This window comes from Ixodes scapularis, unplaced genomic scaffold, assembly GCF_016920785.2.
Source record: "Ixodes scapularis isolate PalLabHiFi unplaced genomic scaffold, ASM1692078v2 PGA_scaffold6__148_contigs__length_123643588, whole genome shotgun sequence".
Classification (NCBI taxonomy): Eukaryota; Metazoa; Arthropoda; class Arachnida; order Ixodida; family Ixodidae; genus Ixodes; species Ixodes scapularis.
In genome coordinates this window covers 111,932,264-111,945,308 of record NW_024609881.1, presented here as the reverse complement: position 1 = coordinate 111,945,308, position 13,045 = coordinate 111,932,264, and the positions used below count along the sequence as shown (strand labels likewise).

The window sequence follows — 13,045 nt, the reverse complement described above, 5'->3', positions numbered from 1 at the left end:
CACCATACGAGCATTCTTGGTTGGCAGCGATGCCGAAAGCTCGCTCTTGTGGCACCTGCTACGCTCACTCTCGCATTGAAACAGAGTTTAGTGGCATAAGCTTTCTACCTTCGATTTTGCTTCGTTGTCTTGCGAGCATGTGCAACCAAAGCACGACGGAAATTAAGCAGTGCACGCTGGAGCATTGGCTGGAGGCGGAGCTACTGCTCTTCATTACCACCAGAAACCAATGCCAGTAAAAACAAAAACAAAATTTTCGCTTCATTATTTTTTATTATTATTGACACCAAAGGTCCACTTGCTGCATCCTAGTTTGTTGTAGATGGTTCACCAGGTGAACATTGCATGCTCCCACATAACTGAGCAGGAGCTTTACAAGTATGAAATTCTTAAACACCAATATTCAATATATCCACAACAGATGCGTGGTTGTCTTCAAGGCTCCGACAGTTTAATGCCTGCATTTCTCAAATATCAAAATGCAGTAGAAGACCTGTACTCTAGGGTCAATAAACAAAAATTGCAGGAAACTTCAAGCTTGCCCCATTTGACATTACTTGAAAGACTACCTTCAAAAATTCCTAACTGCCAGTAATACTTGGGCATTTAAATCAAAAGTATGTTATGCAAAGAACTACACGCTGCAAATAGTCCATAAGCATTAGTACTTTTTAAAAATGCCAGCAAATTTCAGAAACAGAACTTTCTTTTAGGAACGCCCAGCATCTACAAACCTGTGGATATGCAAAAAAAAAGAAAAAACACACACACACACAGGTTTTTTTTTTCTTTCTCGCAGCCAATTAAAACAAAAAATCACTTTAAATAAAAAACAAAAAAAAATCTACAAGGAATTTCTACACATCTAACGCCTCAATCGACGCTTCTTATAAAGGTGACGGGACGTAGATGGCTGATTAGTGGGTTCCTTGATATCAGTCACCTTCAGGTACCGTCGGATATGGAGCCAGCTGTCTAAGCTAATCTGATCCAGCTGCAGTTGTCCATTCTTGGTGCACGTAACAGTGTCCTTGACAACACAAGCTGCCGCCAGGAAGTGCTCGTTCAGGTAGTCCTTGGCCCACCTCACCCGTTCCTTGGCATCTTCCTTGGATTCAGAGGCAGACTTCTGCACTTCCTTGACCAAAGCTGGACTCCTCGAGACGCGCTCAAAGGCCTCGGCATAGCGCCTTCCACGCGAACCCATCACAAACATCACGGCACGGTAGAGGGTCGACAAGTTCCGCCGCATCACGTCCTTGACTTTCAACTTGAAATCCTTAAAGTCCGAAAAATCTGCAGATAACAGGCTGTGGTTGTCTAGCAGACGTTCCGGGAACTGGCTCAGTGCCTTGAAATCGCTGTTATTGTAGAGTGACAGATAGATTTTGTTGAGAATTTCTGTGTTCCTCAAGATCTGCCACAACAGATTGGCATTCAGTTCATTGAAAGTCCACCCCGATATGAATAAACTTGAGATGCTCCTATTGCACGAGATGCTGTCCAAGAGTGCATGTGTGGCCGCCGGTGAAATGTGGAAGAGGAGACGGACGGACTGCAGGGTTCTGGTAGATGCAAGAAACTCAGCCAGGGCAGTCGCGGCCTCGTCATCCATCGGTTGATCCCAGAGGGTGATGTCTAGATCCTCGAGGTAGCGATATCGCATCAGGTGCCGATATGCACTTGGGGGCACAGGGATTTTGGACCCCCAGTCTGAGTAACTCATTTCAGCGAGTCCCCAGCATTTCTCCAGAGCCTCAGTAAACAACTCGGCATCTGAAAAGTCGACTTCAAAGGTCACCCTTCTTTCAGTCCCAGTCTCACGGAGAAGCTCGCTGAATTGGCTGACTAAAACAGAGTAAATGCTTCCCAGCGTGACCTGCTGGATCGTTCCATTGCACGAAAGTGCCTCCAGAAACCCCCTGTAGACGAAGATTTCGGCCAAGTCGTCTAACTGGACAAGATTGAGAGACAGCTTCTTCAGAGTGGTGTTCTTGCGAACTGCCTCGGCGAATGCGTCGTAGCAGGCAACTTCGCCCACTTCGAACTTCAGTTCTTGGATGCTCTTGTTCTGACCCAGCATCTTCGCAAGAGGTGTACCGTCCATCTCCCAGCACTCGTCGAAAAAATTAACTTCCAAAATCTTCAGGGTGCTGTGCTCCACCACAGCTTCTGCAAGCAGTTCCATCGTGGGATTTTCGAGGCCAAAGCCCGAAAGGTGCAGTTCCTCGAGGCTATGATTTACCAGAAGACCCTTGAATACATTATCGAGCTCGCCCATTCCTGTGCACACTTTTTGGGTCAGGGTCAGCTTCTTCAAGATGGTATTGCCAGAGAGAAACTTTTGGAAGACCGCTCCTTCCTGGGGTACCAGAAAACTGTCATCCACGCTGAGCTTGGACAGACCAGGTCCCAGGCAGTGGAGCAGCAATTCAACGTCTGGAGGTTCAAACGTGTAGGACAAGGAGAGCGATGTCAGTGCCGACATCCTCTTGAACACACCCTTGAGCAGCTCAGCATCGCAGGCAGGAGCGATACTAAAGAAAGATACCTCCAGAGACCTCAGCGACGGTAGCTTCTCCAGGGAGGCCTCGAGCAGCACCGCAACGTCATTGGACAGCACTAATCCGCTGATGGACAAGCTCTCCAGCTTTGTCCAACGTCTCACGGTGGAGGAGATCATCCTGATCTCCTCCACAGTTACAAGACGATCTTCGCTCGTCTCGTAACTCAGTGTCAGCGTCTTCAGTCCAGAGTTCTGGCTCAGTGCGTCGCCCAGATGGAGCTGGGAATGTTTGTTGGGACTGAGGAGCCGTAGGTTTGCAATGCAGTGATGTTCCTTGAAGAGCCAGTGAAGGAGCACCCATCCGTCGGGATTGCAGTACTCGGCTGCAAGACTGTCAGAAGCCCTGCGCTGTGGAGCGACGCTGAGTGTCCCCGGAGCCACTTCCTCAAGCAGCATGCCCACCTCTTGCAGAAACTGGTTCCAGATGTCGAGCTGGTCCAGCAGGTGACACGACTCGCCGTCACTTTTCGTGCACGGCTTGAAAAACCGGGGCAAATCGGCGTAGGCACCGATGGTGCTCAGAAAGCTGTATGCTTCCTTGGCCGTGGAGATCTCTGGACAGCGGTTTCTCGTGGCGAATCTCCGGAGTTCCCAGCGGCACTGGGAGACTGTCCTGAGAAAGGGACAAAAGGATCGCGACAGAGGACTGATGACAACTTCGCTCCTGTAACGGCCACTAGTATGAATAAATAAATAAAAAAACAAAACAATAGAGAGATCTGCAGGCTACAACCATTTTAGGGAATCGTATGAGAAATGCCCTTTCCCAAATTGCTGCGTGCATAAACCACTAAACCTGTGCACAACTCTATTGCCATATGTTTAGTATACGAGGCATGTACCAAAGGTTGGTGTACTTTGTGAAGTAAATTGGGGGTGGGGGCAGTCGTATAGGCTGTTCCAAACAATGTTTGCAGGGGCTTTTTTTTTTACCTAAAAAATAAACTATCCATCACCAAACTCTCATTTTCCGCCCACCTGCAAAGCTAGCGGCTTGAACCAGACGCCAAAGTTTCAAAGCTCACCGTAATCTTATTCAAAAGTTAAACGTGATTTTCTGAAATTCTCAATGGGAAAATGATGGCCGAAGGAGCCCTAGAATATCTGGAGCTGAATGGCAGCAATTTACAAGAACAGGCCCCATTTTCCCAAAGAAATTTTTAGAAAATCATTATATCGTTTGAATAAGATAACGGATGGTTCTGAAAGTTCTATATCTAGTACAGACTGCTAGCGCTACGTTTGGACGTTGGCTAAGCGTTTGGCGATGCATCCTTTGCTTTTGCAATAAAAATAGCCCCCTGTATTTTTGTATTTTTTTTATGGAAAGGGAAGGGGGGATGCACATTTGCATAGTTGGTGACAAGTTGTAAAGTAGAAGCTCCTCCCACCTCTTTCTCCCTTGGCAGAGTGAACGCTGGAAAGTAGGCAAAATTCTCCCCAGCGTTTGCTCGGCTAAAGTGGAAAGAGGTGGGAGGAGCTTCCACTTTACCTGTCACTGACTAAAGATCACTGGGTGATGCCGTGAGTTAAGACATTTCATCGAATCCATTTCAGTGAACACCACCTAGTTGAGCAGTACAGAATTTTTGATCTAGGAAATGGTTTTCTCTTAACAAGGGAAGACTAGCAGTGTTATATCATTATAATTTATAAAGTTAATTTTCCTAGAGGGTGAGAGAACTAATAAGGAACAAGAAGAGTGGTTGTTTGGGCGAGTTGGTTTGACATCTTATACAATCTTGTGCGCAGCAAGGACGAGGACAAAAGAAGAGAACAGGACACAACAAGGTGCACTGCTGTGTCCTGATCTCTTCTTTTGTCCTAGTCCTTGCTGCGCACAAGATTGTATAAGATAATAAGGAACTTTATTTCACTGCCACTTCCATTTCTAGTTCATCATAGTAACTCATGACTCACTGTTAATGAGGCCAATAGAAAATGTTACCACAGACTTAAAATGTTTTGAAACCTGTTATCATCAGGTGCAGTGATGAAGGTATACGTTTCTTCAGTGGTGCACCCTTGTCCTTGAAGAGACATATTCTGCTTCAAGCACGAAGCCGTCCTTGAAGCAATTGATGACCTGTCTCTATGTCGCATGAAAAAAAAACCCAAAAAACTGTGTCTCCCTTTTCTTTTTTTTGAGATCAGCATAAAAATGGGCCTGCTGGCCTTTAAACCTAAGTTCTTATGGCAAATCCGGGCAGTCATTTCCCAGCAAAATATTTTGCCATATCACCGGCAAGGGCGTTCGCATGGTCAAAGGCTGGCGAGCGCGCGCCGTTCGGGTGGCGCTTCTCAGGTGTGTGCCGGCAATTTACCGGCACAATTTTTGCCCGAGCTTTAAGAGGTCGGGCAGCTTGTCTGCCAGACTGTATCTGGTATCGTCATATCCGAATCGGGAAAGGGAACCAAACGAAACAATGCTTGCTGATAGCGGGTTCGAGTAGAAAATGAAGCCATTGAGACAGACACTTTTCTGTGGTCCCAGAAAAGACAGCAAGAACAACGGAGATAAAGATAAAATATTTTAAAGGGAGCTTGCGTAAGTTCAGTTGGTTATGGGGCACAGCGTGTTATTACACCGCTGTAAAAGAGATGTATTGATAGTGCTGCAGCTCGACACTTGAGCGCGCCTTACTATTTTAAAGGAATACTTCACCGAAATTTGAAATATTCCCATCGTGGTCAAAAATAGGTTGAATATGATCAACAATATCCGTAAATGACAATCGCAAGTTTGTATTTTAAGCCTGGTGGCTGTATTTTTCGTTATAAACGGCCCACTCTGGCAAGTGCTCCGAGAAGGCCCAGCGGAGACCATATGACATCCAACGCAATCGTGACGTAGGTCGTCTCAGGACGAGCAAAGCTACGGCGAGGCTGACGTCGAGAGGATGACCTAGTCGTTCCAGCCACCGAAGCGACTGCTTTTGTACGAATTTTGAGTGACGGGTTAATCTTCTGTAATCTTTTAGGGGGGCAATAGCGACTTCTGCGACACACAAAGGCAATCTCGGGAAGAGGGGAGTTCCTCCTGCCCCTCTTCTCTCGTCGTGGCCGGAGGCGAGACAACCTCCGTCACTAGCTGTCAAGGTTTCTAGACGGGCATTACAAGCGAGGCCTTAGCGACATCCACCAGGTGCTCTTTGCTAATCGTTTAATTTGTTTTAAAATTCCTTTTCGTGACTTTTTTAACAAGATATTGGTATGTTCGATGTGATGCTGCTTCTTTTAACACATATAGACCAAAAAATGAGCGCCAAAATTTCGTTGTAGTATCCCTTTAAAGGCTGGACCAAATGAAAATGCTGAGGATTCCAGAAAAAAGAGTAATAACAAGAAAATGGAATGTAAACATCGACACTGGTGAGCTTCCTGGGATTCTTGTAAGATGGTAACAGTTCATCGGGAATCCAAACAAAATGTACTAAAATTTGTTTACCCACATCTCAGAGTCCGAATATATGTTGCTGATGCCTACAGCGTGCGTATTGTATCATAAAATAATCGAGGACGAAGTTAACAAAGTTCACGCGCGACCCAGGCAAACGAAAACGCCAGTTGCCGGTGCTTGTCACACTGAGGCAACAGTTGGACAACTCTGTCCGGCAACACGAGAAAATCGTGTTGCCGGCGACCCTGTCACATCGAGGCAACAACAACAGTCGGGCAACACATTGCTGCCGCAAGGCCACCGTGTTGTCCGACAACCCTGTCACACCGCGCTGACGGCAGGGACAACACGGGGAACACTCTGCCATCTTGATTGTCTACCTTCGTGTGCGGCGCGGCGTCGCTGGAGATGTGACTCTACAAAGTGCTAGTGCGTTCGAAGTGCTGGAAATGACCACGGTACGACATCAACCAGTGACTGTGATTAGAAAACTTGACACGGGAAGTATTTTACATCCTTTATTTTATCAAAATGTTCTTCATTCGCTGACAAAGCAGATAGCCCCAATCGAGGAAAGTGAGATCGCTGATATATGTTTGGGATTTACGCCACCGTATGAAGTGTTTCTGCCCGATTCTTTCTTTCACGCAATTCCTATTTCTACTGTAAAATTGAGTTTGCACCGGTAGTACCCCAAAGCGTCTTTTGTAGCGTGGTGTTGAGCTGAACTGACAGTGCTTGCAAACTGCGACACCGACACGATCGGCTTTCATAACAGTCGGTGGAATAAACATCTTTCAGTGCTGTATATTTGCCTACCGCCTGCTATGCGATCGCTTCATTCCCCAGAACGTCCTGGTGACTGGTAGCGGCTGTTTCCAAGTTCCAAGCATCAACAATCATAAGAGTGGTCAATATAATGCTTCGATTTTTTAATCTTCCCTTTCCAGGATTATTTATATCAGCGGGTGAGTAGGCATCAGTGTTGCGGAGTTGCCACTCCAGAGTTGGAATGATTCCGGAATCATTCCGCATTTTCACGACCCCGGAATGGAATGGGAATAGAATAAACCAAATAAGCACAACTTTTTTTTTTTTTTTTTTTTTTTTTAGTGTTTACAGTTAGCTAAATTGAGCCAGCCAGCGAGTCTGTTGCTCAGAAATAAAATGAGCGGGAAGCTGCTAGCCCGCGTGAAGCCCTAAAAAACTTATACGCAAAAAAAAAAAAAAAAAAAAAAAAATGCAATACAAAAAGCAAGTGTCAAAGCAAAGGGGGGAAGGTGGGTAACGTGGCGCCTTTCACGGACGCGCAGGCGTCGGGCTTCGATGGCATTACACGAGAGCGAAACAAGAAACCAAGCACCAAGCAAAAGAAAAGGGAGCGGCAAAGAAAGAAACCGCCATGCACAACTCCTCATCGTCCTTCTTGTCATGCTTTTTTGTTGTTGTTGCGGCGGTTTGTAGAATGCACGCGCACGCACAGACTGAGACTTGGGAGCGGAAGCGACTCATAACTCGCAGAGCTCCTATAACTCGTTGACTCGGGCGCCGCAGAAAGATGATCACGTATTGTTTTCTTATAGTTCGAGGAGCGTTGTTTAGCAGGCAGCCAACCCTGCTGCCTTCCACGTTCATTCGTACGCACTCCTTTGAATTGCGAAATGTGGGTTTGCTTCGGCATTAAAACAGAACGAGATTCACTTCCCTCTTCTCCTCTTGCGCTTTGCTCCGAGGCTTGTTTTTTTATACTGCATTTGTAGTGTAAGTCCGCCTTTTACTTGGTCTTTGTTCCTATGCTTGTTTTTTGTGTTATATGTTTTAGTGGGTTGGGTTACAAGCAAGCTAGCGGATTCCCGCTCATTTCCTTTGACTTTAGTCTCTGCATACTTCGTTTCACCTTGCGATGGACTGCTGCGGACGCTACGAGTCACCCTAGGCAATCCAGCACCGTGAGCGGGACTGCAGGGTCACGCGATACTCAGGAGGTGCTGAATTGGTTTCGATGGCTCTCGTGCTGTCTGTTGAGGTCCATCGTAAGGTGAAGTAGACTATCGTCATCGCTCTTGGTGTGACCCAACTGACTAGACCTGCAGAAAGATCGTCCCGCGCCAGACGAGGTGCGACCGTTGCTGTGAGGGCAACTGAGAAGGAGAGCTGCTAGCTGCCACTGAGGTTTTGGCTTCCGCGCGTCTCGGCTGTCCGGTCTGCATTCGTGCTCCTTGTCCTGGACCCTGTTTGAGGCGGTGAGAAATCAGTTGGACGGTGTGGTTGAGGAAACACGGGGAATGTTAATTCGAACGGTGCGGTATTACCCCATGAATTGTATCTTGATGTGAAGAGCTTTGTCAACGCCGACCCGACCCGTCGCCACGACGCGAACAACCGACACCGAGGTAGAAGAATGAATTGGTTAGTACCGTCTGCTGCCTGAGCCCGCCACTCGATCAGCGCGAAGAGGAACATCACATTCGGACGAGAAGACAAGATAAATACAGATCGAGTCATGGCATCATGGAAGACATTTTTCGACATTAGTCGCAAAGAAAATAAACAAGCTGCACGCTGAAAGTTGTGCAACGAAACTATACACGGTACAGTCGGCGTATATCATCGAACTTTATTCGCCATCTGAAGAGGAAACACGGGAATGAGTATGCAAAGGGTGGAAAAGGGCAGGCGAACCAGCCAAAAATATAATTGAATATGATAAGAAATATCGAGATTTGTAAAGCAAGCGTGTACTTATGCGTTTTAAAACAGGTTTCGTGACATCGATACAATCAATCGTGCTGCGCCGCAGAGGTTGCATTTTGTCAGAGGATGTGTTCTTGCCATTGTGCATGGAGTCGCTTCCAGCAGTGTACTAGCCGTGTCGCTGTATTTGAAGAATACAGTAATATAGCTTATTCCTAAGCCATGTACGAACTGGATAACTTTATGGTCTTATCAAACAAACACGCTGGCCGCGTATGTCCTAAAAGTAAAATGCAAAAAAGTTAAAGAAAGAAAAGAAAATGAGTGGATTTAGGTTTTGCTGTTTGTTGCGAGCCACATGGTCGCGAGACCGATGTCTTAAACAAGCATCGACATATCAAGGGGCTTTTTCAATGTTTGCAGTACATTGTAAATAAACACCTTGTGCCACCAGCGGTCCGCTTAGTAAAATCAGTGCTGTTTTGAGGAATCTAGTTTTTTTTTTTTTTTTTTTTTTTGCAATTGTCTCTGCATTTGATAATGTCAGCTTTATGCTGCTTATGCCGGCAACACAATGTAGCTGTCAAGTGCCAATTTTTACGTTTAGGAATTAAAGGAATGGAATGGAACGATTCAGTCATTTCAGGAGTGGGAATGGGCCCAGTGTTTAAATTCCTAGGAATTGAATTATCGAAAACTCTAATTTCCCAGAATGGAATTGGAATGGAAGGGGGGTGCCCATTCCGCAACACTGGTAGGCATGCCATTTTATTTCCCTTGCAGTAACATGAGCTGGTCCCTTGGCAGTTCTAATTTCAACACCGATCTGAATGTTCGCGACCGTAGCTCTGACCATTTCGACGATCGCTTTCCGTAATTACGCAGTAAAAACATTCATCAAATAATTTTAGCTGCAGACCAGCCTTAATTGTTGAATAACATTTTCCGAGCCTTTATTTGAGTAAATCGTTATTGATAGGAAACTAGCTCTGCCATCGAAGCTATCTCTGTTGTCGTGTTGCCGGCCCGAAATTCGCTCAGCCAGCGATCAGGGCAACACACGCTGTCCAACCCAAGTTGCTGCTGTTTTTGTTGCCGAAAGCAGTCATACCGAGGCAACATTTTAGTTGTCGTCCATGTTGTGCTGCTGTTGCCTCGATGTGACAGGTTTGTCGGACAACACGGGGAGCGAGCAACAAGTTGCCTGACTGTTGGACAGCGTGTTGTGTTGCTGTTGCCGTCGTGTTGCCTCAGTGTGACAGGGCCTTTAGGGTAGAGAGGGTCACGTGGTGTATCCTAGCATCCAATAAAAACACATGTAAGCAGATGAACACAAAATATAAAAAGCGCAGCGAGGAATAGTTATATGTCTTTTCAGGAAGTACCTCTCATGCGTAAACAAGTTGGGGAATGAAGTGGGAACGAAGTGTGTGGTAGTGAACAGCCGCTTATCTTACCTGAGAACGGTAAGTTGCATGCCCACTCAAGTTTTGTTATCCTCTATGATTCCGCAACTAAACATTTGACGAAAAAGTGACCAGCGCGAAGACAATTCGGAAGCAAAGTTAAAACATCGAAAGGGCACTGAAATGGTCAAACATTCGGTGAAAGTGAAAAAAATTGTAAGGGTGCAGGCGAGCTGGTGGAAGTTAACCATAGTTTTGTTTAACCCGAGACTGGGGTATTTCGGAAAAGGGACGAGAAGAAAAGAGGCCACAAGGAGGCGACGTCTCCTTGTGGCCTCTTTCGGTGAAGTGAAATTCGGTGAAACGGCATAAGCGATTCGATGACACGGCGTTCGATGAAACGGCGTTCGAATAAGTGTCCGGCACCCCCAGCGTGGCACTTACGGTAAGGCATCGGGCGGTGGCGCCGGGCGTTTCCTAAGTTGCGGAGGCATCGTCAACCACTGCAGTTTGCCACCGACTTCCTCATTCGGGACTTTCCCGAAACAAAGGGCCTTATCGATGACCGAAGAGGCAAAGACGGCGTGCGGCGTGGAGGATCCGAACAAAAAAGGCGCGCACAAAAAAAGCGGAAGTGAGGGTTTTGAGAAATTTAGTATAGAGAAGAAACAACAGTATATTTATATGGGGCGGAATGTAGCGCCATCCCGCGGTGCAATATATTCCCGGTAAAATCACTAAATGCGCGTGGCGGAACAGAATATATGCTCCTAGAATAAATGTAGTAGCAGTCGTAGTAGTAAACATTCGCCAAATAAGAATAAGAATTAGCCATGGCGACATTACTACCCACGCACTGTTTCCCCAAGAATTCAATTTGTTTTTTGGGGTGGGGGGCGCACAACTCAAGGAGGCAGTTTTTTTTTTCTTCTATTTTCTTTACTTTATTTATGCTGTTTCCTTCTGCCTGTGGACAGAAATGCATGTTTGGTGCCCGGCAAAGGTTATGGAACTCTGCACTCAACATGACCAGTAGCATTCGGTGAAGAATGGTTAAGAAAGCACAAAGTAAAGCGAAAAGCAACGTCAGAAAATAACAGCCACGGTGTCAATACTGTGATACTGTAATGAATGCCAAGGCGACGAAACGGCTCGTGCTCCACTTTTGAGTCAGCACGCTTACAAATGTTTCGCGCAAATTCTTTTTTTTTTTTTTTTTTAATTTAGCGGTAGAGCTTTTTTAGAGGGAGCCCTCAGACAAACTGGAGGGTGTGTACACCCTCCCCCCCCCCCCCCCCCCCCCCTCGTTTAGTGAGTGGGAAGGGAAATCCCCCACCTATGCCAATGTACAGGGTGTCACAAAAGAAAATTTACACAGTCTTTTTCACCGCAAAAATAAACTAGGCACCGCAGAACGCTCATTCTCCGCCCAAAGGTAGAGCTAGAGGTCACAACCAGGTGCCAAAGTTTCAGCCCGATCCGATGACTTAATCAAAAGTTATAAGTGATTTTCTGAAAATTTCAATGGGAAAATGGAGCCCATTTTTGCCTGTTTTCGGTTTCTGCTGCCATAGAGCCCCATGTGTTTGAAAACTCCGTCGGCCGCCATTTTCCCATTGAAAATTTCAGAAAATCACTTATAACTTTTCATTAAGTTAATGGATCGGGCTGAAACTTTGGCATCTGGTTGTGACCTCTAGCTCTACCTTTGGGCGGAAAATGAGCGTTCGGCGACGCCTAGTTTATTTTTGCGGTAAAAAAGACAGTGTAAATTTTCATTTGTGACACCCTGTAGATGAGAAATCTAGCCGGTGTAGTATTCGACAGATATGGCAACCCTGGAAGGGGGGCAAAAAAGGACAGACAGGTGCGAAACTCCGAACGCAGCTGAAGAAACCGATAAGAGGACACACGCTGCCTGAGGTCACCGTGGCAGATAAGAACCAAGGAACAAAATAACAAAACCGCGGTGACCGACAACAGAACACTAGTTTGTACGGACACAAGGAAGCCCCAAAAGCACCAACGCACTCTCTAAAGGGAGACAACCAACCAAGCCCATATGAAGGCTCCCTAAACCAACCCAAAGGAAACCAACAGGAAAAGCACTTCAACCACACCCCTTCCCCCCAACCGGCGGTCGAACTAATAACACTAGTACTAATAAAAAAAAATTAAAAAAATTGAGTGTTAAGAAACGTTTTAATAGGGTTGGTAAGTTCAACGCGGACATATTGCTAAAATATCTACTGTTCCTGGAAATCATGAACGACTCCTTTACAAGAATTTGATAAACGTTTCCTTCCTTACACATGCAGAATCTTGCCACAGAACAATCAACAATCAACCAGCAAGAGGAGGCGCTGAATCAACGCACTGGGACGACTGGGACATGTATTAGGCCAACTGGGAAGCCTCATAAAATCAAAGATGGCGGTCAAGAGGGAGATCGGAAATGTCGGGAATCGAAGTTTTTTCCAATGTTTCATAAGTTCGTTCGTTTTTTATTTATTTTTGTCGGACATTTGAAAACCCCTTGTAGCTACAGGCCATGCAACGCAAGGATGAAAAAAATTGGCGCCGGCACGGTCGAAAAGTGGATCGTTTCGCCACGTCCCCTGCGTTTAGCAGGACGAGTCTTCCGACACGAAGTGTGATGCGATGGGCAATCTATTTTTGCTTTATGACGCACAGGCAGCAACAACATCTACACGGGAGCACTTGCTGACCATCCGTCGATCGTCACAACTTTCGTTTCGGGCTAGTGCATTCACGGCAAGCGGGGAGCACATACGATGATCACATCGACTTTTACGTTTTTACGACCACTTTCACGTTCGAAAACAGCTCCGTGTGGATCATCCAACCGCCAAGCACGCACAGACCGCAAAAAAGACGTTTTCAGTGTCAAGTAGGAGCAGAGCTTCTTGGAAAGAGAAGCTCGTGTTACCGGGCCGAACGATCACCGTCGAACGGCAG

At 46.3% G+C, this 13,045-nt stretch overlaps 1 protein-coding gene across 1 annotated transcript; it reads right to left on the bottom strand.

Annotated features, from left to right (window-relative positions):
• Window positions 1–253: 253 nt before the first annotated feature.
• Window positions 254–10,702, bottom strand: LOC8023627. The gene is made up of 2 exons (XM_029978161.3): window positions 10,511–10,702; window positions 254–3,179 (listed from the first exon to the last, which is right to left on the bottom strand). Exons 1-2 carry the CDS (start codon window positions 10,558–10,560, stop codon window positions 866–868), a joined length of 2,364 nt encoding a protein of 787 aa, XP_029834021.2. The 5' UTR covers window positions 10,561–10,702; the 3' UTR covers window positions 254–865.
• Between the last annotated feature and the right edge of the window lie 2,343 nt (window positions 10,703–13,045).

What these genes read in the sequence shown, in the direction of transcription:
- LOC8023627 (XM_029978161.3), bottom strand. Translation starts at nt 10,560, where the DNA reads ATGCCTCCGCAACTTAGGAAACGCCCGGCGCCACCGCCCGATGCCTTA. An exon ending in CCACCGCCCGATGCCTTACC is followed by an intron (nt 3,180 to 10,510) that starts GTAAGTGCCACG and finishes TCCCTTTCTCAG; the next exon opens with GACAGTCTCCCAGTGCCGCT.